The following is a 25,333-nucleotide window of genomic DNA, read 5'->3' on the forward strand; positions in this document are numbered from 1 at the left end:
TGGGTTGGGCCCTGGGTCCCTCCTGGAACTTTTAATAAGGTGGAAATCCTACTCTGTGGGGAAAACCTAACCCTCTACCCCGTGTACCTCAGCCCAGTGCCCCACACAACTTGGCCTTCCAGAATCACACTCCAAATGCTTTATTGTTCTGCTGAGATGCTTACAAATACTGAAAGCCACCCAGCCTGGACCCCGCACCCAAGGCCCAGTGCTGGAGAGGGGCAGGGAGGTGGGCTTAGTGTTAAGGCGCGAAGGACTGCGGCCAGGCTGCTGGAGGCCTTGTCCTCTGCTCTCCATTTCCATCACCCTTCGGAGGCTGGAGGGCAGCTGGACTTCAGGGCCCTCCCTACTCTGTGCTCCTCTGTGGCTCAGGTTTTCTCAGGGAGCAGCCCTCTGTCCCGTCAGAAGCTCAGCCCTGTACAGAACCCAAGGAAGGCCCTTCTAGCTTCTCAACCATCCACACGGCTCCTCCTTGGGATCTAGATACCCTGGCTTCATCCCTTCTGGCTCTAAGCAAGGCACGAGTGGAAGGGAGAGGGCTGGCGGGGGGCCAGCAGGCGGTGTGTCAGGGCCTGGAGACACCGGCCGGGGGAGGGAGATGTTCAGTCCCTTTTCCCCAGCATGAGATGCCCAAGGGCCTGGGCTGGAGAGATGATGGCACCTACCCTCAGCTGGGCCCACAGCTTAAGCAGTAGGCTGAGCCCCAGAGCTGGGGCAATTAGTATGTAACCATGGCAATTAAGCAGTTACTATGGTGACCATGGTGATGGGTCTGCAAAAATGGGACATGACTGAGACCTCAAGGATAAAACTTGAGGTCTCTGGCCCTTGAGCAAAGTAATAAAAAATATAAAGGTGGGAGAGCAATGGGGAGAGCAGGGTTTGAGAAGTTCGCTGCCTGAGTGGTCACCCCACTCTGGGTGTGGCTCTGCTCAGCCCCCAAGGCCCCTGCAAAGGAGGCTGAGGCAAGAGGGGATCTTTGGCAGATTCTGGTACCATAATTGTCCCTGGAAAAGGAGAACAGAACCCTGAAGGGCTGTTGCGAGGTCTGGACTCCCAAGAGGCTGCAAAGCTCAGGCCCCACCTTTGATCTTCTGGCTGGCTCTTTAGGAGGCCTGAACTCAGAAACTCCCAGAATGAGCTCCTTACACAACATTACAAAGTCCAGTCATGCTCTGCCCTCTCAGGGCCTCTGGAAGTGCCACCATGGGGCCTGGGGCCCGGGCACGACTCTCTCGCAGGCAAGCAGAGCAGCAGGTGGCCAGGCATGGGTACTGGGGCCAACCTGAGGGTCCAGGAGGCTCACGACAGTCAGTTCATGAACTGAGTGTAACCCTCAGCTCCGGTGACAATGACATCCATCCAGATGCGCATGGCCTCTGCAGATGGGGCCACCATGTAGTACAGCCGGTCATGGGTCTTCACACAGAAGGTGAGGGCAGGGTTTGGGCTCTGCAGAGGGAAAGAGAGGCTAGGACAGCTCACCCCTGACATCCTCCTTCTCCCACCTGCCTCCCGTCTGGACACCCTCCCTGTGTCCTGATGACCTGGAGCTCGGGGCTGAGCCTAAATAGGGCCTAGCCTAAATAGGGCCAAAACCTAGTCCCCACTAGTCATGTGGGCCCTGGGCTGAGATGCCCCCTCCTCACCCCTGCAGCTCTTGGGGTCGTATTCTTCCAGGTAGGGGCCCTGTTCCTTCATACCCGAGGCACAAAAGATGGAAAAGCTACCAGGGGATGCTGGGTACCAGGACCCCAGAGGAGCAGAGATCAAGGAGGAGGCACCTGAGCTGAGGCAGGAAGGAGGCCAACTTATAATGCACTGAGCCTACAACCAGCCTCAGACATCCATTTATCAACCTCTCTACCAAACCAGTCTCCAAGGTCCCACTCCCCTTTCAGCCATCCCCTCTGCATTGCCCACTGCCACAGGGAGACACCTGCTGTCATCTCAGGAGAAGGGGGCATGCAAGCTTCCTGCTCTCTGCAACCCACCTGCACTCCTCCCTCAGGCCTGGGGAGGGGAAGGGCGCTTAGGGGACAGTAAAGGTCAGAGGCGAGTGGGGTATGGAGGCGTTAATGTGCACAGTAGTTCTGGTTACTGTATATAGGGAGGGGTACCTCGGTCACCATAGTGAAGCTGAAAAACCTCTTCTGGGAAGGGGAGAAGGAGACAGGAAGAGAAAGTTTACAGAGAGCAAGGGATGGGTCCAAGACTCTGCAGAGGCAGGCTGGCGGCCTTGCTCGGGAGCCCGCGCACCCCCACGGCTGCCCAGCTGTGCCCTCACCTTGGCCGCGCTGCGCAGGTGGTCATAGTATACCTCCTCGATGGCCTGGAAGTAGATCACCCCCTTCAGTTTTGTCTCATGCTTATCTGCAAAGGAAACAGGGCCAGGCTGAGGATGCTGATGTGGAGCCCCTCCCTCTGGGAAATGGGGTGACTCCCAGGATTCCTACACACACCCCAACATCCACACTCAGGCTCACTCGCAATGGCAGAGAACGCAAATTAGAACTCCACTGAGACACCGCTTCTCACCCATCAGAATGTCAAAATATACAAAAAACACAGCAAGCTTTTGTCAAGTCTGTGGAGAAAACAGGAGTCTAATAAATGGCAAGTGGGGTATAAACTAGAAGACTTTATGGGAGATTGACCATATCTACCAAAACTAGAAAGCTGTTGGTCCTCTGAGCCAATGATCACACTTGGGAAAACATATCTTACATGTGTGCAAAATAACAAATTTACAATCATTCACTGCAGCACTATTTGTAGTCACAAGAGATTAGAAACAAGCCAGGTGTCCATCAAGCGGAAACTGGTGGATAAACTGCAGCGCAGCACGCGATGAGCTACGAGGCAGCCGCTACATAGAACGGTGTAGAAATATCTGATACACAGACTCAGAAACAAATCTATAAAATATATCCAGACATAAACATCTAGACGTGGATATATCTGACACAGAAAGATCTCTAAGACGTTACCGGGAAAACAAGGACTGCATTGCCTCCTGCTGAGAAAAGGGGAGGAGGAGTGTCTGCTTGTTTCAGTTCCCCTAGAGAAACACTAGGACACATGAGATCAGTAAAAGTGGTCACCTATCGTGAGCGGGCATAATTCCCAATCTTCTGTGTTTGATTTTGAACTATGAGTGCATTTACCTATTCAACTCTAATGTTAAAAAATGGAAGGAAGTATTTAGCATCTGGAGTCAGGGGTGGCAGGAAGGAGGGGACTGTTTGGGGAGGAGCAGGGCACTGTCCAAGGAAAGCACAGGGCCCAGGCCATCTCATCTAGTGGCAGACACTGCCCAGGCACTACACTGACATCCTGGACAGCGAGCCTGGGACATAAAGGAAGGATATATGGTCCCTCGTAAAGACATACACGCAGTCACTGGACTCTGATGGTGATGGCTGGCAGTAGGCTCCTCCCCCACCCGTCACCTCAGGCCCACGGCATCAATCCTGGGTCATTGTTCCAGACTCTTAATGGGCCCCTGCCCCACATTCTGCCCTTAATGCATCTTCCCTAATACCGAAGGGTGAGCTTCCTAAAGCACATCCAGTCCTGCTGCCTCAGCTCACAAGCGTCTCTGCTGGTTCCCTCCCTGGGAACCTGCTGCCTTCTTGGCCTGGCCAAGGCTATTTGCAGGCTCGTGCCAGCAGGTCCCTGTGGCCTTGCCTCACACCCTCTCCTGCACCAACTCCAAGTTCTATCAGCCAGGCTGGGCTTCTCCTGGTCCTTTAAAGTGTGCTCTGCATACACTGGAATGGTCTCTGCCCTTTCCCTTGGCAGACTCCTCAGTAATCTTGAAGGCCCGTTGGGAATGTCACCACTGTGTGCAGCTGTGCCCTCCGGTGCTCCCACAGCAGGCATAGTCCTCGATATAGAAATTATGCTGAATCTGAACTCTCCTTTAAATCCAGAGATATACTTCCTCCAACACCAATGACCAACAACTACTATGCCTAGCACACAGTAGGTGTGCAATGAGTTGAATGAATGAGTCCCAGGCACCAGGATTCAGAGGAAAGTCAGAGACCCTTCCCTTAGGAACTTACAATCTAGTGAGGAAGAGAGCATTTATCAACTGTGTGACCTGGGTGTCCAAGAGAACAGCCAAGTGTCATAGGTTGTTATGAGCATTAAGTGAGAGAACACATTCAGAGTGTGCAGCAGAGCCCCAGCCCGTGTGGCGCAGTTGGTTGGGCATAGTCCTGTGCACCGCCCTAAGGATGCCGGTTGATGGTAGATTCCCAGTCAGGGCACATGCTGGGCTTACAGGCTCTATCCACAACAGGGGGGGTGCAGGAGGCAGTGGATAGATGTTTCGCTCTCTCTTTCCTTCTTCCTTCCTGTCTCTCTAAAGATCAATTTTGAAAACCTTTAAAACAGAACAAAACAAAAACAGTGCTTCCCTCAAAGCCTGTTATGAAGAGTGCTCAGCGGGCATATCTGCCATTGTGTTTATTATTATTACTATTATGGTTCCAACAGCCTCAATGTTTGCCCTGCCTGTAGTCCTAGCCTTCATCCTGAACCTAGCTGCCCCTGCACTTCAATCTCCACAAGCCTAAAACAGGCCTGCTCCCCAGGCCTGCTCCTCTTAATCCAGCAAAGTGCGTCACCAGCCTGGTGGAAACACAGGGACACAGGTGCCTCTGTGTCCCGTGTGGTCTGGGAAAGCTTCTTGGAGGCAGCAGCACTTGGTTAGGGACCAGGTTAAAGGGGAAGCAGGGCACTCCGGGCCTGGGCGTCTCTGGCACCAAACACTCCAGCCCTTTCCTTCCAGGCTCCAAGCCAGACTGCTCTTCCTGGCTTTGCAGGGCTGGGAGCTAGCGGAACGGCCGCACTGGTCCCTTGTGGACAGACCCAGTGAGGCATTTCATACCAATGCAAGACCAACGTGGCTGCTCTCTGCCCTCTGCCATGCAGCGGTGGGCTCCAGGAAGGCGGGCTCTGAGCAGAGGGCAGGGTGCAGAGCCAGCAGAGGGCAGAGACACGGCGGGCGGAAGGAGGACGAGGGTGGCTTCCACAGCGCACCCCAGCCTCGGACTCGGGTACCTGACAGTATCCCATGCTCTAATCCCAGAGGGAATTCCAGGGAACTAGGCTGGAGGCTGGCTGAGGAGAGCTAAGGGAGCAAGGCAGGCCAGGCGCCTGTCCCCAAGGCTGTCCTGGGCGCTCCTTGGCACTGCTCAGTTGCTGGTCTTGGAGCCTGGGCACCCCTACAGCACAACCGTCATGCTCCACGCTGTTGGGTATCTGCCTCCCTGACAATAAGCTCCAAGGGAGGCTGCAGCTGTCTTATCCCCAGAACCTAGAGCAGTGCCTGGAACTTAACAGATGCTTAGCAACTGCTGAATAAAAAAATGAACAAATAAATGGAGGTGAACAGGTATGCTCTGCACATTTTACGGGGGGGGGGGGGGGGGGGAGGACAAGGCCAGCTTGGCCCCCTTCCAGAGGACCGGCTGTCCTGGAGACAGCCTGTGGTCAGGTTCGGGAAGGCCGTGTGGGAACTCACCCACGTAATAGGAAAGGGTACGCTTGAGCCGGTCGAAGACAAACCAGCGCTTCTTCCACGATTTAATCTTGCCACCCATCTTGACCAAGTAGCCACGGCAGACCTGGGGGACGCAGGCGTAAGAAAGGACCCAAAAGCACAGCTCCTAGACCCCTCTTCCCTGAGCAGCCCAGAGGTGCCATCATCTGTGCCTGCATTCAGGGGGACACTCTCTCCAGCCAGAACACCAGGCCCTGAAACAGAGGCCTCTGGCGTTAGGGCAGGAACTGAGGCCACTGCTCTGAGGGCCTGGGAGGGCCTCTAACCATGGGCCTCTCCCTGGCCTCCCAGGGCCATGCTCATGTACCTTGCTGCTGAGCACCACATGCAGGCAGGTGTCGACGCCATGGCCTGAGGACTCGATGTGGGTCTTCAGGTCGAAGTCCTCCTTCCGGACCGGCAGGTAGCGGGTCAATGGTCGCGCCTGGGAGCGGAGCAGAGGCAGGGTCTACAGTCTGCTCTCTTCCCCTTCATCCCTACCCGGGCCCCTTGGCTTCAGTCTCGAGTCCCCAACAGCCTGCCATCACTCCCTCCCCACCCCCATGGCCGTCACTCTGGTTTCCCAGGGCTTGTGGCCAAGCGGAGACCAGCAAGCCTGTGCTGGGGATACAGCTGACTGAGACTCCACGCCTAGGTTTCCCCACCTACGACTAAGGCACAGCCACACTTGTCTCGTCCCTGCCCCTCCTCTCTCTCCTGGGCTGAATGGATACAGCAAGAGGCCAGATATGAACAGGCACTGGGGAGAAAAGCTCCATACGAAATCTGGTCTCTGACTTCCAATGGGACCTTGTCTGAGCCATATCCCCTCAGGCCTCAGTGTCCTTGTATATAAAGCAGAGCTCTGAACTATATAATCATGAAGGTCTGTTCCACCTCAGACATCCTAATATTAACTGCAAGTCTCAGTCAGCTGGAACATTTTCCTACTCTTCCTTTCTGGGAAGAACATCAGAATGGCAAGAAAAGGAAACATCACAAACTAAAGGAAAAACAAAATGCACACCTTCGAGGAGGCAACCCAAAGTTGGGCTCACTCAACCCACCTCCCGCAGCACACTGATGGCCCCTGTAGCAACGCCTCAGCCCTGGGGTGGGGGCTGGAGAGTCCCACAGTGGCCCCCAACAGGCAGCAGGGGAGAGCTGGGCACTGGACAAAGCTCCAAGTACAGAGGTAAAACTCACATTTCCTGATTATTTTTCTTAATTCTCAGACCCACCCCAGGCAGCCTACACCCTCAATGTATGTTGTGGACCACAGGAAATCAGAAGCTGTGACCACTGGTCACCACTGGAGGCAGATCCCTTGGAGAGACCTATGGAAACCCAATAGAAGGGACAACCTGAGTCCCTTGGGCTCTCACAGGGGCTAGGATCTGGGACTATAGGCATGGGTACATTTCCCTACCCAACCTAATTTCTCCTTCTGCCTTTAAATGTTCTGCTCAAGTCTCCCATGTAAGGAGAAAGCCCCAAGTTGGTTTTTGTACAAGAATGGGTTCCTATCCCAAAGAAAAACTAGTGTCTTGGAGATGTAAACCAACAGCACAGCCAAGTCATCTGCTGCTGGTGGGGCCTGGAGCCAAAAGGTCTGGTGGAGTGAGGGCCAGGACAGCCACGAAGCCCCAGGGACAGGAGGCCACCAGGGAAGCAGCAGGGGGATACAGCACAGACTCAGGAAGCTAAGGCCCTGAGAGGCCAAGGGGAGCCACTCAAGTTCAACTCTCAGCTCCCATCTCTGAGAGGCCTGTTTGGACCATCTTCTATGACCGCAGATGTCAGCAAGGTGGCCTGCCAATGTCCCCACAACCCACCCACTCCCAACACACACACACACACACACACACACACACACACTGGCTTGAACAAGCCCCAATGGGTCTCTGTTCCTTGGGGCTGAAGGAGTCCCAGGTGGAATTCTGCGTGTGCAGAGCCAACACAATCTTTTCTGGAGTAGAATACCATTTACAGCCCAGCAGAGGTACCCCGAAATGCCCCGACCCCTCCACGGCCACACCCCCAAGCCAGGCGCCCACTATAGCCCACGCCAGCCATCACCTGGGAAAACTGTCTCTCCCGCATCTTGACCTCCTCCTCGACCAGCTGCTGCCTCCTCGTGCTCTCACTCTGCAGCCTCCGTTCCACCTGCTCCCGCCGCCTCCGCTCCTCCTCCAGGGCCTGGCGCCGCAGCTCCATCTCCTGCTCCTTCCACCAAAGCCAGGGCTCAGTGCCTACAGCTGCCCTCTTCCCCCGTCCCCAGCCTCCCCGTCTCAGAACAGGGCGGAGCCGCAGGAGGCAACCCCGCTCTCCAGGACCTTGCTGGTAAGAGTAAGTGCTTTAAAGTGAGGCTGCCCTGCTTCAAATCCTGGCTCGGCCACCAATGTGAACTGTGAGAACCTAACAAAATCATTTAAACTCTCCCTAAGCCTCAGTTGCCTCATCTGTAAAATGGAGCCAAGAGTGCCTACTCCTATGATCATAGTAAAAATTGAATGAGATCTTTATGCAAATGCGCATCACTGACTCCAGCAGGAAGGAAGCACTCAATAAGTCAGTGGGGCTCCTGTAATTCTATCTGAATTCCTAAAACATGGATGATCTGAACAACTTTTTTTGACAGTGAATATATTCAGTGGTCCTTCCCTAATCACTAAGGCCCTTTGAAACTCCAAATCAGAAACATCTGTACTTAAATTTCAAATTTTATGGGGGAAAATGAACTTACGAAAGCTGTATTAAAAGATTTTTAGTCATTAAAACAAATCATTAACCACAGAGCACGTCCACGATGTTTTATCTTAATCATGATGACTTTTATACCATTAACCCATTTGCTATTTCTTCCCAGCTTAAAACTTAGCAAAATCTCCTTTCTCTCCACTTGCCCAGAGATGCTGTGAACTTGCCCTCCTCTGATGTGAGTAGCTGCTGACTCCTGCTCCCTGGGCCCCACTCCCGTCTCAGGAAGGGCAGAGTGCCCCATGGTGCACAAGGGGCAGCTTCTGCAGATCCTTTACCCTGCCTCCTCCCGGGCCTGGGCTTCCTCAGCTGGCAGTGTGCAGGAGGAACTCCTGGTCCCTCTTTGATGTGTCCCAGCTCCAGGCCCACTTGAAGGAGATACAACTTCCCTCAGCCCCCACTGCTCCCCACGTCCCCCAGACAACACCTTTGCTCCGCCCTGGACACCCGCCTTCTCTTCAGTCCCTATTCCTCAACCTCCGGTTGCTGCTCTCCCTTAACCATCCCCCAGAGGAATGACCAGCCACCTGGGTGGGTGGGAATCAAATTCCCATGGTGGTCACAGCCCACAGAAGCAAACACACCAAGACTAGACGTTCCCACACAGGAAATCACGGTTGGACGACGGTTACTGTGCTGCCTCCTTTCCTACAAGCTGTGAAACATGAACCTCACCAAGCCTCCTATCCCCCCCGTTTTTCCTCCAGGGCATGTGACAAGGACAATGTGGGCGAAATGACTTAGAGCACAGGCACTTGGCAGTGGGAGGCAGTGCGGGGCCCTACTGCCTCGATCTCTGTGGTCCAGATCTGCCTCACCCTCGACTCCATGAGCCGGCTCTTCTCCGCATGAGCTTCCTTCAGCATCTTCTCCATCTCCTCGAGCTTCCCCACTTCCAGGCCACTTACACTGGGGAAGGAAGGGGGAGAGTGGGTGCACCGAGGAGCTGAGGAGGCATCTGGCAGAGGCAGTGCGAAGAGTTGGCACCTCGGGCAGGATGGGGTGGAGGTCAGGTACCTGGACACGTTGTCGGGGGAACAGGCTGAGTTGCCTCCCATGGAGATGCTGGTCTCCATGCTGTCGGAGCTCTCCAGGCTCAGGGTGTCGTAGGCGTGCTCACCCTCCTCCCCACGTTCCCGCCCAGCCGGCAGGTGGTGCAGGATGGAGTGGTGCATGAGGGGGGGCAAGCCCAATGGGCCTGCCAGGAAGGGGGATGCCCCATGCAGGGCATCCCACTGGCACTGAGCCTCAGCTGCTGCTTTCTGCTTCAGTTCAGCCAGTCTCCGCCGCTGCTCCTCAATCACCTGCTGCCCTGCAGGAGGGACAGGGGAGAGTCACAGGGCAGCCTGTACATCTGGGGAGGACACCGGCAGCATCAGAGACAGAAGGAAGAAGCGAGCAGGGAGAGGTTACCACAGGGACCCACGTCAGCCCCACAGCTCCAGGTCCGGCTGCACTGCCAGTGCTTCAGCCGCCATCTGGCCACAGCTGCAGTCTAGCTTTAGTGTTCTTTCTGCATCCTGAGCCACACAGGTACCGAGCCTGCCCAGGGGTACCTTGGCAGCATGACAGCCAGGTGGCTCCGGCTCACAACCAAAGCCTGAATAGGTGGGGACACATGCACCCCCTGCCTGCTGGGGAAGGGGCAAGGAAAAGATGGTAGGAGCCTCTTGGCACAAGGGTGTCAGCGCAGAGCCCGCAGCAATGCAGAAGCCAGAGCAACAGCAGCCAGAAAGGACAGGAACAGGGTGGCACAGCTGAGAAGGGGGAGCTCAGCTCAAGGTAGCCAGACACCCCAACCCAGCACAGCCTGGGAGCCTGCCCTCGGGCACGGGGGGCCTGGACAGAATACGTCATGCAGATGCTTGGGCAGAGGCTGCCTGGCCAAAGCAATGTCCTCAGTGACCAACGCTCTACCTGCTGGCTCGTCAGTTGGGAGGGGCTCGGCAGGAAGCGACTCGACTGGTGTGGGGGACCCGAGCAGAGGGTAAGGTAGAGAGACACAGAGGGGGTGAGAGGAGAGAGAAGCACAGACGTGGGCTTTCTAAACAACCAAAAGGCACCCAAGCAACAAGGACTCCTGGGTCCCCAGAGCCAATATCTTAGGGAGCGATTTCTGGAGGCAAATCCATGCCCTGCCTCCAGACAGGGCAACGCACTTCCCTTATTTGCAGGGCTCCCTAGGAAAGAGCTCTCAGCTCCCTGCCCAGACCCGATAGTCCCCTGCCCTTTGACAAATAGCCAGGAATCTACCCTTTAGGGATCTAATCTAGATCCTGTCTGCTGTTGCCTAGATCCCAATTAAAGAAAACCGTCCTATGAAAGGGCACGGATGAGGTGGAGGAGGTGAGGCAGGCACCGAGGGCCCAGGAGAGCAGGTACGCTGGCACTGCAGCCACTCACCCTTCTGCTGCAGGGCCCGTTGGCGCTTGGTCTCAATGTCCTGCAGCGTGGCTGCCAGGTTGCGAGGAAGGCTGCTCGTGCCATTCTGGGAGAGCAGAGCACTCTGAAGGGAGACGGGACATTGGGACCTGAGGCTCAGAAGACCCCCCGCAAGGCTTTCGTGGGTGGCTCTGGCCTCTCCCCGGTGTAGGAGTCTCCAACCCTACCACCACTATCCTGCTATACACACGGCCCACTCATGTCCTCAGACCTTTGGGGAGGGGCTACGGCCCAAGGTAGCCACGCTGAGCTGGGAGGAGGAGGAGGAGCCAGAGGAAGAGGGAAGGGGGCCGCTGCAGGCGCGGGGAAGAGGGCTGGTGGCTTCACCATCCATCTTGGAGCGGTAGACCTGGAGGGAAGAGATACTGCCTGGTGGACTCCAGCTCCCCCACTGTCACCACCCCCACATCACCTAGGCTGGCGGAGGCCCAAGGCCTCCATCTCTAGCTGACAACTGAGCCTCCTGGGCCACCCAATAGGCAGGTGTTATTGGCAGCTGCCGAGCCTGATCTCCAGGCTGTTCCTCCTTGGGCCAGTCCCTGGTCCAACTCTGTGTCTTAGAAAGAACCCTGTAAATGGACCCATGCAAAGAGTTAACATAGGCTGGGCAGAGCTGTACAGAAGACCAACTGGTGGCCAGGGTTCCCTCTGGTCCCAGCTCTGCCACTAACATACCGTGTGACTGGGCTATGCACCTCGCCACCCTGGGCTTGGGATTCCTTACCCGCAAAAGGAGTGAGCATGGCTAGCCTACACAACTGCCCGGCTCACTCACAGTGTTCGTGTTTGGGGATACGGTCTTTGGAGTCAAGAACCCTGATTCTCAGCATAGGCTCTGCAACTTCCTAGTTGTGTGGCCTTAGGGAAATAACTTATTTCCTCTGAGCCCAAATGTTTGGTCTGTAAAATGTTAACAATATCTACCTCAAAGGCCCGTGGTGATTAAATGAATCAAAACGTGTAAAAATCTTTAACCAGCTAAGCACAAAGGAGAGGTGCCCGCTTATGCATGCACCAAACTCCTCCCGAAGAGAGCACGGAGTTCCCGCTCAGATCAGCCTCAGAGGTGCGATGCCTCACTCGAGGACAAGGTTTTGAACAGTGGGGTCTCAGGCACTAGAGCAGGTCAGCGGAGTGACTCTGGGGGAGACTATCAAATACTCTCCCCATCCGCACGATCAGCAGCTTCCACAGGCTCAGGCAGGCCCGTGCCCTCCACAGAAACTCTGAGGAGACTCAGGCATGTCCTCAGGGCTATCACTGCAAAATTTTTGTCCCTCTCTGTCCCGCCTCCAAGTATCGCCCTGGGAAGACCAGGAGAGCACAACGCTGGCAGGCCTCCTAGGACACACTAGCTCTAGTGGCTATGAGCTCGAGAGTGTGTCAGGCCCCTAGCCTGAGTGAGAAGCTCTGGGCTAAGGGCTGCCGAGCACAGAGCAGAGACCCAGTCTAGCCCCCACAAGGCACTAGACGGACCTCCACCTGAGCACTGCTCCCAAACCCCTCCATTGGACAGTCAGTCATGTCACCTTTGGACTCATGAAGCTAGCCCTCCAGCTGCAAAAAGTGCCAGGATGGTTGCCTCACTGCCATCTCAGGGTCAAGAGGCCCCACGCTGCCCTGTCTGGACCGACCCCCCACCATTAAGGTTGCATGTGTGGCAGGAGGTTCCCAGAGCAGAGAGGGGCAGGGTCGGGGGAGGGAGGACAGTGAAGGGGGGGTTACCTGCAGCTGGCGAAAAGCTTTGGTGGGCAGAGGTGGGGGGGAGGGGCGAGGGGAGGCTACAGCAGGGCCAGTCCCCAGCCCGGCCATCAGCTCCTGGTGCCACTGCTCTAAGTCTACAGCAGGGAGCAGCAGCTTCTCCATCTAGAGGAGAGCATGGGAGGGGACAGGGTACCAGAGGGGAAGCATGGAGAGGAAAGGTCGGGAAAGGAGGGGAAAGGAAAGGGCAGGAGGGAGGAAGGAAAGGCAGAAGAAAGGGAAGGTGGGAGGAAGGTTAAAGGAAGGCCGTAATCCGAGAAAAAGACAGGAAGGTGAGAGAAGAAGGCAAGGAAGGGAGAAAGAAAGAGAGGGAGAAAGGCAATGAGAAGGAAGAGAAAACAGTTGTCGTGAATGTGCTAAGAGCAAAGAGAAGCCATCAGGGTACAACTCCCAGAACATAAACAAGTGCTATGCCAACCATGACGCAGCCAACCAGGGCCCACAGGCACAGCCCACTGCCCTGGGGCTGGCCTGGAGTTGGGGGGCTAGGTGAGCAGGGCCAAAACACACACAGCCAGAGCCACAGCAGTAGTGGGCCGGGGGTGGCAGGAACACAGACCACCAGCCCTGGGGGAAGGTGTGATGGAAGTGGAGGAGGGGGAGGAGGGCAGCCCCGGAGGAAGGCAGGTGGTAGGAACCAAGTCCTGGGAGGCAGAGGTCTGGAGAGGCGGGCCTGGTGCAGGGGTTGTGGGCATGGGCATGGGCATGGGCGAGGTGTCCCACGTCACCTTCAGCTGCTCAAGCAGCACAAGCTTGGGGGAAGGCAGGGACCAGGAGGGAATACAAGAGGTTAATGGGACTGGGACCCCAGAGATGGTACTGCCCATGGGCAAGGGAAGCACAGAGCAGAGGAGGCTCACATGGCCCCAGAAAGGAAAGTGAGTCCTCTCGCCAACGTCCCCCTGCGAGAGTGGAAGGCCTGCCCCTCCTCCAGCTGCCTGGAGCGGAAGAAAGCTGCTGAAGCCTGGGGAAGGGAGGCCTCCCAACCCCCTTTAAGCCATTGCCCTTCTCGTTCACTGTTGAAGACAAACCCTGCTATCCCCCAACCGAGGCCTGAGGGGCAATCTAGGGCATCTACAAGGAGGCCCTTGGGCACAGGTGGGCTCACTCAGTGGCTGGTGCCTCACTGTCAGGCAGGGGCTGGGCAAGCATGCTGAGGGGAGCAGCAGCAGCATAGGGGTCCACGCAGGAAAACCTCTGCGGGGCTCACAGGCGCCTGGGGTGCCCAGTGGGAGGGAGGTGGGGAGAAGAGGTTAACAGGTTTTTCCAGGTACCACACACCCAAACTTCACGCCTTACAGCATCACTCCATTCCCTATCACTCCATTCCATACAAAATCCAGAGCAAGGGTGGGAGCTCAGCTGCCCACGGTAACCACAGATGGCTGGGGCTGGGGCAGAAAAGCGCAGGCAGACCAGCTGTCTGTGGGCTCTTCTTGGCCTCCAATTTTGAGGCCGCCTTGGCCTCCAGGCCCTGCCCCAAGCAGATCCTGAAGGCCCATCCCTGGGTTTGCCCTGGGCTGAGGGTAGGCGAAGAAGCCTGGGGAGAGCTTCCAAGAACCCACCAAGGACCAGGACCCAGCACCCAGTGCCCAGAGAACTCTTGTCTCCAACACCTTGGGCATCCCCAGTGGGGGCACACATGCAACACTGAACAGTGGTCACATCACTCTCGAGGGTCCCCATTCCCCCATCTGCTGGGGCAGGGGCTGGAAGGGGTGGGAGTGAAGACACCTCTAGGGCCTGAGCAAGAAAGAGACTTTGGCAGGAAACAGCTAAACACAAAAAGGGCCCACTGCCCAAAGGTTAGGACTTGGAGTGATGCTAGCACACTCGACTGTGGGATGGGAGAGCAGAGCCTGTCATATTCCCTGAGCATATCCTTGGGCGCCTAGCTTATCCAGGTGCTGGGGGCCTAGCAGGCATCCGAAATACAGGTCGAATCAAAGCACAGAATCCTGGGCCTGCCCCACCTGGGGGAGCCCATCCCAGTCTAGCTCGAGGCTGGCTATCCTCCAGGGGTCACAGAAAACAAAAATGCACTGGAGGGTCCAGTGTCTGTGAGAACTGACAAATGACATGCAGAATACATGCAAATTAATATGCAAAGTGATGCTTTGGTGTGTGTGTTTTATGGGCTGCCCAGGTACCTACGGCACACCTCAATCACTCCAACTTGCAAACTCTGGCCAAAGGATTTGCCACACAACCTTCAGCTGGGCCCTGGGGAGAAGCTGTAGGCAGGAGCTCAGCAAGCAGGCAGACAGGCGGTGGACACAGCAGAGCAGGCAGTTAGCTCTGATTACCTCTTGTGCTTTGGGGCAGAGCTGAGTGAAAGCAGGTGGGGTTAAGGGGACAGAGGAGGTGCCAGTCTGAGGTGACCCTGGGAATGGGCCCAGAGCCGTAGTCCCCAGCTCCATCTCCGAGGACTTGGAGATGAGCAGTTCAGCTGAGGGTACATAGTGAGAGGCCTCAGCCCTCGCACCCAGCCCAGCCACCCCAGCCCAGCCCAAAATTGCTCAGAAGCAGGGAGGAAGGAAAGAGCTCAGAAAACGGGGCATGTGACTCGGGAAAGGCTGGCTTAAGGGGCCTCAATGCTCACTTCTGAACTGAGCCTAGTTCTTGACCAAAGCCCAGGGTCTCCAAGATCAGGACCCCTAGAACCCTATGCTCCCCCCGAAGGTGAGTCTTCCCAGCCCTGGCATTTTTCCAAACCTCTTCATCATGTATTCAGTCACCCAAAGTGGCAAGATCAGTGGGCTCCTGGGAGCCACAAAGGTAACTAAAAAAAAAGCAGCTGGTAGCCATAGAGGGTCAAGTCCCAGGCCTCAGGACCATTCCAACTCACACCTCTCCAGTTCAGGAAAGTGCCCCCATACTCAATCTCAGCCATTAGGGTGAAAGTGCCACATTTTGCTCCAGAACCTCCCTAGGGGGACCCTTGGGCCTGAAGCTGGGCTGAACCAACCACGTTACCTCTTTGAGGGTTGACGTGGTCTTCGGGAAAGGCCTGCCCCCTGTGAGCGAGTGGTATCTTCTTTCCAACACAGTTAGTTTCTCCTTCTCCTGCAAGCCCAAAGTGGCGGAGAATCAAACAGGAGTGGGAGCGACAGCAAGGGAGGAGACCAGGTGAAGGGGGAACCCTGCACTCCCCTCTCACCCCCATCACCCCCTGCCCAGCTGAGCTACCTTCTGCAGCAGCTGCAGGGAGGCGTTCTTGTCCCGGGCCAGGCGCTCCGACTCCTGCACAGCCTGAGCCCGGATCTGCCCAGCCTGACTGTCCAGGACTGCCAGGCGCTCCTGGAGGAGATGGGAGTGATCAGGCAGGCCCTGGGGGAGACAGGGCTGAGCCCAAGGTCAGGCTTGGCTGTCTCTCCTGCCCAGAGAGCCTGGGCTTGAGTGAAGGGAATCAATCAGCTCTTCTGCTTGGCCTCAAGTCTCCCCAGGAAAACTCAGGCTGCTATGGTCAGCTCCCTCCCTCACCCCTCCCTTGACCAGTGACCCCTGTGCCACCAGGCAAACCAGCCAAACCCAAGTCCTCAATCTCCCTTCCCTCCACCCCCACAGTCAACATGTCCAGAATCCTGAAGATACTAAACAGTTCTCCACCTGCCCCATCCCCCCACCCTAACTCCACTGCCACCACCCAAATCCAGGTCCTTTGCTTTCCTGGCCTGGACTTTTTCACCAGCTCCTGAGTCCAACCCTCTGCTTTCTGATCCGTTCCACATTGCCACAAATACTTCTCTAAACTGGCCTTTGAGGTTTAGTTTTTGTTTGTCTGCTCATCTGAATTTTCTAATCTCTTAAGGAGAATATATATTACTTGAATAACTTTTTAAAAAATTATTAGTAAAGTTAAATCACCCCTCTTCTGAGAATCTTTCAGTGACGCATCCTTACTCCCGGGATAGAGCACGAACTCCTAGGCCAGCATCAAGGGCCCCCAGAACGGGGTGCATACTTTCCAGCTCCCTGCCCACGCTGAGCCCTGCGTGCTCGTTCGGCCAGGCTGTGCCAGGCTGCACACTCCACTATGAAGTGTGTATTCCTGGCCTTGCTTACACTGTCCCTTACTCAGCCCAGGAGAGCCATCCCTCTCTTCTTCATCCATCCAGAGCTTGCTTATCCCTCCAAGACGGGTCCAAACACTGTCTTTTCTGTAAGATCTTCTTTGGCCACCACTCAATGTCTTTGTTCCTCTTCCTGTGCTCAAATTATCCCATCGCCATCTGCCTTATATTGCTGTTGCTCGTGAATACAGTCGATGTCTCCGTAGCCACCACCCCGCCCAGGCTGTCAGGTCCAACAGCAGGGCAAGCTTCTTTCCCATCTCCATATCCCCACTAGGGCTTAGCACAATGCCTGGCTCAACCATCATGTGCTAAAAAAATTAAAAGATGGTGAAAGAAAAGGACAGGGGCTGGGGAAAATGGCTGGGTCAATCCTGAGAGGGCTTCCTGAAAGAGAGGGCCTTAAACCATCACCCTTAAGAGCAAGGCATGGGAGGAGGGAGAGAAGGAAGCGGACCTAAATCTGGGGTCAGCCCAAGAAAAGACTGAAGCAGAGAAGGCAGTAATCCTCACAGCAAGATCTGCTGTTTGCAGGTTACTGAGAGCCTATCAGGGCCCAAGAGCTCTGCTAAATGCTTTGCACTTGTTACTTCCTTTGGGCCCAAGAGCTCTGCTAAATGCTTTGCACTTGTTACTTCCTTTAACCCTCTTAGGAGGCAGGTACCTTTATGCCCACTTTACTGATAAGAACACTGACGTACTTAGGAGGTAAGGTATCTTGGCTAATGAGTGGTAGAGCTAGGATTAGAACCAGACCTGTTGGGCTCCAAAGCCATACTCTGAACCACTCTGACCAAGACTGGAGAGGACAGGGAAGCACAGGGCACCAGGGCAGACAGACGGGTGGGTGGGACACTGGGAGTCGAGAATGAAAGCTGAGCAAGGCTCATGAGGAGACGCACAGGGGAGAATGTGACCCTGGGTCCCAGTGGCTGAGCTTGTTTCCCAGGGCCTGGGTGGGCATGGGGAGGAAGGACCAGGAGTCCAATACTGCTGACCCCTCCCAAGTTCCCTGGAGCTTATTCCCACCAGGACCTGGAAGCAATGGAATTAGCTGATCCAAGGCTCCCTGATGCATTCGCTCCAGAAGGAAAGAAAAGGCCAGAGAAGTGCCAGCCCCCAACCCAGTGCAGTATAGTGTAGACAGAACAGGGCTTTGGGGCCAGCAGGCCTGGGTTCCAATTCTAACTCTAGAGCTTATAAACTGAGAGGGTCGGAACAAATCTGGAGCTTCTCTGAACCCTGGTTTCCGTGTATGGGGTGGGGCAAAAATAGGTTTACAAAACCTGTACAAAAGTTGTGAGTAGGTGAAACACAGAGTTTATTCTTGTATTATTTTTTTTTTTTTTTTGAATATTTACTTATAGGTTAAAAGCCTTTATGTCTGTGGCTATTGGAATTAGGTGTCAACACTTATCACTCAAGACACTAACCAGGAAAGTTAATTATGGCCTCTAGAACTACTATACAGTCAAACACCAGCCTGAACAACTAGACAAGTTTACTTTCTCACACGTATCAGAGTGTTGCTTCAACAATAAGAAGTAGCTTCAGAAGGCAACAGGCAGGAGCATGGGACTTATCTTTACACTGGCACGTTTCAGCGGCTGGTCTCATTTCTGGTCAAGGAGCTTCTCCAATTGATGGCTGATATTTTGCAGATGGCTTTCAGCCCCTGAAAGGGTTCTTTGAATAACAGAGCTGGAAGGCTAGATGCATCATACGTTTCCTTTATATTTGGTTCTCTCTCTCGAATATCTGAATAATCTTGATGAAGTTGTTTTAAATTAGATAATATGCTGCATTCCTAAGGGAAGGTTTTCTCTCCCTCAGTTCATCGTATTTTGTTTGTAGTTGTTTCAGCTGTGGTTCTAAACAAAGCAGTTCATCCTGGACTTCAATTAAACACTCTTTTCTTTTCAATATCTGAGATCATCTTAGCATTCTTCCTCCTCAGTTTTCAACATCTGGACTTGTGTAAGCATTCTGATGAGTTGTTCTTTCATACTAGAATGAAATTTGCTGATCGCTTCCTTGCAAATTTTAGATTCAATATTTTGACTATACTTGGGGAGTGTTTTCTCAAATGCTGACAAAACAACATCTAAGTCCATGATGTCACTGCTTTTCTTTCCTTTTAGACACAAAATATGTGTACAGTTGGAAATACCTGAGTCCATGCCTTCATTTCTTGATATTTTTTTTGCCATGAAACACCTTCTTTTTCTGAGCTTTCAATCCACTGTCTGTTGCCGGGGTCTCTTTTTCAACAGAGAACTTGGCACTGAGAGGCCCTATCTTTTTAGGAGTGCCAAGTTCAGCTGATTCTTCTGAGAGTTCTGAAGATGATATAGCTTCATGCTGCTGGCTACTTATTTTCTCTGCTGGTTTACCTTCTTTTATCATATCCCTTTCGTTACAGCTCTCAGATCCATCGCTAATGGGCTTGAGATTTCTCCCTCACTTTTTCACATTCTTTTTCACAGGCTCACTTTCACTTTCTTCAATTTCAAAACTGTTTGAACTTCTTTTTGCTTCCTTTCCTTGCAGAGTGGAAGGGAGAGATGATCCACAGTGTTTGGAGAGCTCAGCTTCTTCAGCGTATATAGCAGTGCTGTGCAAAGGGGGCTCAAAGGATTCACAAGGTTCTTCATCTTTCTCATTTTCATTCATCCTGCCCACACTTGAGATATCAGAATGAGTAGAAAAATCATACACATCAGTGGGCTCGCGCAGTTGGTTGGCTTTATCTTTTGGGGCACGTGTTCTTCCTGCAGTGTTCTTTGAATATCTCCCACCTGCGCCTCGCGGCTTCCATACCCACTACCAAGGCCACCCGGGCTGAAACCGCTCTCCGAGCCCGCAGAGACCATGCATCTCCTGCCCTATTCTTGTATTATTTATTAATTATTGTGTTACTGTCCATACAAACAACTGTAAGCCTATTTTTGCCCCACCCTATATATAAGAGGAGGTAAGAGTACTGGGCTTAGGAGGCATCCTGATCTCAGCTCAGCATGGCACAACACAAGGAAGCCTCCTCACACCCACAGGTTTGGGAAGTGCTAGCTTTTCTCCTCCTTTGCATCTGCCTCACATCAGAAGTGGGTGCACTTGTAAGGCAGAGCACCTAGGGGGGTCCAGTGGCTCCCCACTTACCACCAAACCCAGGCTGGCTGTCAGGCCCCCAACTCACCACTTTTTGACACCCCTCCCTGATCTCTGTCCTCACCTCCCACGCACTCCAGCCAGGCAAACTGCACAAGCATGCATGTGTGTGCGTGGACAGGCAGGGGAGCCACCTGAGCCATCCTCCCATTCTCCTCCCTGACATCCTCCTAACCCTTGCTTAGCACAAGCCTCCTCCCAACGTGACTCCCACTCATTCCCGCCTCACCGCCTGCCCTGCTCTGCTGAGGTCAGAGGCAATCATGGCATCTGCAGTGGAGCTCTGGGACAAGCCAAGACACCACGGCCAATCCCCTTGTTTTACAGCTCAGTGAGCCAGGGCTGAGCCAAGGCTGGAACCCAGGTGGTGCTCTATCTAGAGCCCCTGGCTGGCTCGAATATCCAGATCTCAGGTCTTTGTATGTGTCCCAGCACTTCCACCAGACAGAGAGCTCTGCAAGGGCATGAGCAAGCCTACAGTTCAGCCTCCTCCCCCACCCCCATCTTTCCCTTCCCTGCCCAGCCAGTGCCCAGCTCAGAATGTGAGCCGATCCACTCTCCACTGGAGACCCGGAGAAGCAGGGCTTCAGAGCAATAGCTCCTGTTCGCTGAGTGATCACTGTGATCATATCCTATCCTGTCTTCACATCACCTCGGTTTAATTCTCACAACAGCCTGTTCATGTTTCATGATGAGGAAACTGAGGCTGAGAAAGGAGACGTTAACATTCATGAGGCCATCAACTGGACTCAACCCCAAGCAGCACTGTGTAGCACCCACGGTGGGACCGGGGCAGGACACACCTTCCTCTTGGCCACGCTGCGGAGCAGCTCCGCCTTGCTCAGCAGCAGCCCCTGGCCGGCCAGCTCGCGCTCCTCCTCCACCCGGCTCTGCTGCTCCAGCTGCTGGAACTCCAGGTCCTCGAAGAGCTTCGTCTCGGTCTCCAGGGCCTCTGCCTCCTTGAAAGACAGTGACAAAGGGGGTTGGGTGGTGTTCGAAAATACCACTCTGGGCCTGGAAGGCCAGGCCACAGAGGTGTGAATTTTGGGGGCTGGACCAGGGAAGCTGGGGAAGGGACCTGCCCCCATCCAACCCCTTTCCTCTGCTTGCTTTGCCCCTTTCACAGGCACCACCGCCTGCGGCAGCAGAAAGGAAAAAGAGATCCCCCAATCCTCCCTGTCCCTCCAAACCAAAGCACCGACCCTGGCGTCCGGGCAGGTACTGCAGGGCCCAGGTGGTCCTGTCCCACGCTCTCCTCTCTCCTGGGCAGGTGGCCTCAGGGCCGGGGAGGGGGCTGGTGAAACTGACCCTTCTCAGCTGCTCCTGTAACTGTTCCCGCACTGACTCGGGGCAGTTATCGAGCTGCATCTGGAGCTTGGCGTAGAGCGCCTGGCGGGCCTCCAGGTGCCTCCGTCCCGCGGCCAGCTCCGCGCGCTCCTGGTCGGGGAGGCGAGGGCGGGCGCGGGGAGAAACAGAGCGCACACTCCTCAACTCCGGCGGCGGCGGGGCGGGGAGAAAAGACAGAGTAACGCGGGGAGCAACCCGCAGGAGGAAGCGGAGAGCGGACAGGGGGAGGGAGGCGCAGGGGGAGACGTGGCGGGCCCGGGCAGAAATTCTGGTCTCGAAGCCCCTGCACTAGAAACGTGGGCGCAGGCCCAAGAAAAGGCCCTGCTTTCTCTCCACACCAGCCGCCCAAAGGCGGCTCCACATCACAAGTGGGGAGCTTCCAGCTCCGGCACCTCGCCCTCTTCCACTGCCCAGAGACCAAAATTTAACCCTGGGGGAGGGTAGAGATGGTGAGGGTTAGATCCAGGGGCTGGGTGTGAATCAGCGGAGGACTTAGAGCCACGCAGCGCAGCGGGGACCCCAGCCCAGCCCCGCGCCTCCCTGCCTCCCTCCCGCGGGGGGCGGGGTGCTGGCACAGCAGGCTGAACTTCAGCAGGGTGAGGGCTGCAATTAGTTCAGGCGTTGCCATGGCAACAGGTGCCCCGTGAGTGGGTACAGAGGAGGTGGATGGCTCTGTCTGGGGCTAGACGACACCTCTGAGGGCAGGGAAGGGAGGGGAGGAGCTGGTGAGTCACCCTCCTAAGGACAGGCAGAGGAGAAATGGTGACTGCTGATTTCAAAGCCAGGGTGGGGCCGTGGGCTAGGGGCTGGGGGAAACTGAGCGAGGCCACCCCCCCACCTCAAATAACTGGGCCCAGAGAGAAGGCAAAGTCCAGGACTCCAGGCAACGCCAGGTAAATGAGAAATGCAGTTAGGCAGGTTCCTTCTGAACTGATGAGCCAGCTTCACCTGGGCGTAAGACCCTATGCTGAACCCTGTCCCCACCCACCCCTACACTCCACCCCATCCCTGAGAGGGCCTGACCAGTTCAGTCCTGGGGTCCAAGCACTTCCCCACCGCTGGACTCAGCCTTTACAGTACCCTATGTTCTGGATGACTTGGGGGCAGGAGATGGGGAGAGGCTCCCATTCCCACCCTCTGCTTGAGGTATCTGAATTTGGGCAGAGTCCCTGTCCCAGCCCTCCACAAGCCACGCTGCCACAACTAGCCTCCTTACCCCTCTGCTGTGGAGGGAAGGCCGGCAGATGGCTGGAGGACAGCGGGCCTCGCCCTCCAACAGTCTGTGGAGGCAGCACCCAGGCTTTTCCCAGTGGGAGGAGCTCTTCAGGCTGAGAGCTCCTCACCCAAGCATTTCCCTCAACCTTGTCCCCATCCTGCCAATGCCCCATTGAGTCAAGTTGAGCTGTGCACCTTGCCCATTCCTTTCTGATCAAAACCCTGGGGTCCCACACCAAGAAAGGAAGAAGGCAGCATTAGAGGGGAGAGGCCAAAAGCCTGTGGAGTTAGTGCAAAAGCAGCACAGCTCAGCCCTGCCCGGGTGGCACTGGCAGTTAGGGGCATGCGCAGAGCCCAAGACAGTGATTGGGACAGTGGGGGGTGGGAGGGCGTTAGTGCAGGCCTGTTTGGTAAGCATGGAGTTAATTTGGCACAGAATTTGGGAGTGTGGTTTTGGGGGCCAGAGCCAAAGCTCAAAAAAAAGGGAGTCAAAGAATTTTTAAGAGCTTCAAAATCTAGGGGAAGGAAGAAGGCACTCTCAAAAAATGCAAGAGGAGAATTAATTCTTAGAAAAATACTGTCAAGTCCAAAAATAGATGGCCCCTCCACTTCAGAGCTTTTGGCACGTTGTGGGGCATCTTGGGCGTGGCTGGCACAGCCCCTCTGGGATGGACTGGCCCCTGCAGGCTGGCACGAAATCTGAAAGGGGCAGGGGCAGGAGCTGGGACCATCTGGGATGGGAGGCTGCACATCCTGAAGGCTCAGAGGAAGCAGAGACCTGAGGGCTGTCTCCCAAAACCCACCTCCGGCGCACCTGAGGCATGCTGAAGGGAGATCTCCAGAGGGAGGGACCCAAACCTGAATCACTCCCTAGCACCAGTCCCTCAGGCTGTGTTGACTGCCCAAGAAGGGGTTTTGGTACTTCCTAGAAGGGCCCACCGTGGCACGCACCAGGCACCCAGAAATAGCACGGAGACCCAGGCACAGGAGACCCCAGACACCAGCCCAGCCCGCAGTGGCCTCCAAGCTGGTACCTTCCACAGAGGACAAGACCCCTACCCTGAAGCGACAGAGACCAACTGGTCTGCAGGTTAGAGGATGAGGTAAGGGGTAAGAGGCCCAGAGAGGGAGTTTCTCCTCCTCTCCCAGGCCATTGGTCCCAGCACTGAGCCAGCCCCGGTGTTGGTTACCTTGTCCCTCTCCTTTTGGATGCCCGTCTCCAAGGCCACCAGTTTCTCCTGCAGCTGGTCCACCACCTTCTGTTCCTTCTGCAGCAGGGCCCGCTCTGCCTCCCTCTCCCCTTGTAGCAGTGCCCGTTCCATTTCAGCCTGGGAGCAATACCAGGGTCCGCATCAAGGCCAGTCAAGGCATAGGGACTCAAACCACTCCTGGGGCCTTCACTCTGCCTGGGGAGGAGCCCGGCCAGTCTCCAGGCTCACCTCTCGGGCTGACTCCTGCAGTTGCTGCTCCAGCTCCTTCACACGAACCTTGAGCTGCTCCACGCGCCCTAGCACCTGAGCCCGCTCCTCTTCCAAGGCCAGCACCTCTCCCTGGAGCTTGGTGCCAGGTGCATCTTCATGCTGGAGGGGAGGGAAGCCATCAGCTGGAGAAGCATGGAGCCTCCCAGGGTAGAGTAAGGAATGGATCCCCAGGCCTCAAGGCACTTGGATGGGGCAATTGGACTTAGGTAGAAAGCAAATTCCCTCCCTGCACGAGCGAGGAGCAATGCGGACCCACTTAAATGGAATAAAGCTCTACCACTGAGCGCCAGGCCTGGGTGGGGCCCAAGGCAAGGCAGGTCAGAAAGCATATTTATAGCTTGGCAAACTCATCAACACCTCCCTCTCTTCCTTGCCTCATTTCTACACTTCTCATCCCTGATCCCTTCCCAAACTGAATCCTTCAATTACGTCGCCCTCACTGGGCCTTGGCATCCACCACAAATGCCTGCCTGCTCTGCCTCCCAGCACATCCGGCCTCAGCCCTCACCCAGCCACCCCCGTATCCCACCTCCTGCTGGGTGCTCTCAGTGCTGCTGCACTCCTCCTTGAGATTCTCCTCATCTGAGCGGTCGACACTTTCCCACAGGCGTGGGGTGGCACCTCCAGGCTCCTCATTGCTCCGCCCAGAGGCCCCAGTGGCCCCTGAAAGGCCTCGTGAGGGCCTCCGGCCTGCCAGTGCCAGTGCTGCAGCGGCCTCCCCGATGCTGGGCAGCTCCCCGGCCTCAGGCGCCCCATCAGCCCGGCTGTACTCAGCGCACAGGTTCAGGATGGTCTCCAGGCGCTGTCGTTCCTGGGAAGAGTGGACAGAGCAGAGCATGAAGGGGAGGAGGCAGGGTCCTGGTGGAGCCGGAGCCAGGCACAGTGTCCTGACAGGAGAGAGAACTAGGATTCTAGTGGCTCGAGGCTCAGATCAAGTCAGGAATGCACCCCCTAAAGCCTAGCTAGGCAGAGGGAATGAGGTGCCCCAGAAGTGAGCAGGAGAAACCCGGCTGCTGTGTCACTTGGCCACATGGCTAGCCCCTACAGTCTTCCTTTTTCCTTTCCCTTCTCACTCTGTCCCAGGGTGGGACACACCCAGGCACACATGGGAACACACGCTGGGAAGCAGACAAGACCACAGTGAGACACAGATAAACGCTCAGGTGCACATGCTGGCACAAATACACGAAGATCTACGACCCAAGGGACACAGCAGCACTGACAGAGGACACATGTGCCCTTAACGGGCAGGTACACACAAACACCAGCCCTGACACGCACGAATGCACACTGGTGCACACTCACGCAGATAAACTGCACAGACAGGTGGGTGCTGACAGAGCTGGAGACAGACCATGGCCCACGGGCTGGACAAAGGGCACACAAAGGTGTGCTGAGCATGTATGCACCTGCCAGGCAGACCTGGGGCATGGTCCTCCCCCCACCTCAACCCCCAGTCACTCTCGGGCAGCCCTGCCTTCTGGCTCCTTCCCAGTAGGGTGGGCTGCGTAAATGCCCTGGCCCACATGAGT

At 55.6% G+C, this 25,333-nt stretch overlaps 1 protein-coding gene and 1 pseudogene across 13 annotated transcripts in view; both read right to left on the bottom strand.

Moving 5' to 3' along the window:
• Nucleotides 1–124: 124 nt before the first annotated feature.
• The window catches only part of PHLDB1 (pleckstrin homology like domain family B member 1), a 48,613-nt gene continuing 23,404 nt past the window's right edge, over nt 125–25,333 (bottom strand). For 2 of the 12 annotated variants that reach the window (XM_081154557.1, XM_081154553.1), the window contains 17 exons: nt 24,331–24,612; nt 23,760–23,900; nt 23,511–23,648; nt 20,562–20,717; nt 15,707–15,817; nt 15,494–15,583; nt 12,482–12,622; nt 10,968–11,105; nt 10,718–10,820; nt 10,232–10,276; nt 9,332–9,626; nt 9,133–9,223; nt 7,634–7,780; nt 5,883–5,999; nt 5,537–5,639; nt 2,288–2,373; nt 125–1,452 (listed from right to left, as the gene is read on the bottom strand). In XM_081154557.1, coding sequence (XP_081010683.1) covers nt 1,312–1,452; nt 2,288–2,373; nt 5,537–5,639; nt 5,883–5,999; nt 7,634–7,780; nt 9,133–9,223; nt 9,332–9,626; nt 10,232–10,276; nt 10,718–10,820; nt 10,968–11,105; nt 12,482–12,622; nt 15,494–15,583; nt 15,707–15,817; nt 20,562–20,717; nt 23,511–23,648; nt 23,760–23,900; nt 24,331–24,612 — 2,325 coding nt within the window. In that variant the 3' untranslated portion in view covers nt 125–1,311. Of the gene's footprint in view, nt 1,453–2,287; nt 2,374–5,536; nt 5,640–5,882; nt 6,000–7,633; nt 7,781–9,132; nt 9,224–9,331; nt 9,627–10,231; nt 10,277–10,717; nt 10,821–10,967; nt 11,106–12,481; nt 12,623–13,083; nt 13,270–14,823; nt 14,968–15,493; nt 15,584–15,706; nt 15,818–20,561; nt 20,718–21,066; nt 21,196–23,510; nt 23,649–23,759; nt 23,901–24,330; nt 24,613–25,333 lie in introns of all 12 variants that reach the window. The other 10 variants (XM_081154554.1, XM_081154555.1, XM_081154556.1 and 7 more) reach the window with 10 other exon arrangements.
• LOC308565412 (centromere protein U pseudogene) lies at nt 17,217–19,964 on the bottom strand (annotated as a pseudogene). Its single transcript has one exon. The product of its transcript is annotated as a centromere protein U pseudogene (transcript).

Source organism: Miniopterus schreibersii, assembly GCF_964146895.1.
Source record: "Miniopterus schreibersii genome assembly, chromosome: 12".
Classification (NCBI taxonomy): Eukaryota; Metazoa; Chordata; class Mammalia; order Chiroptera; family Miniopteridae; genus Miniopterus; species Miniopterus schreibersii.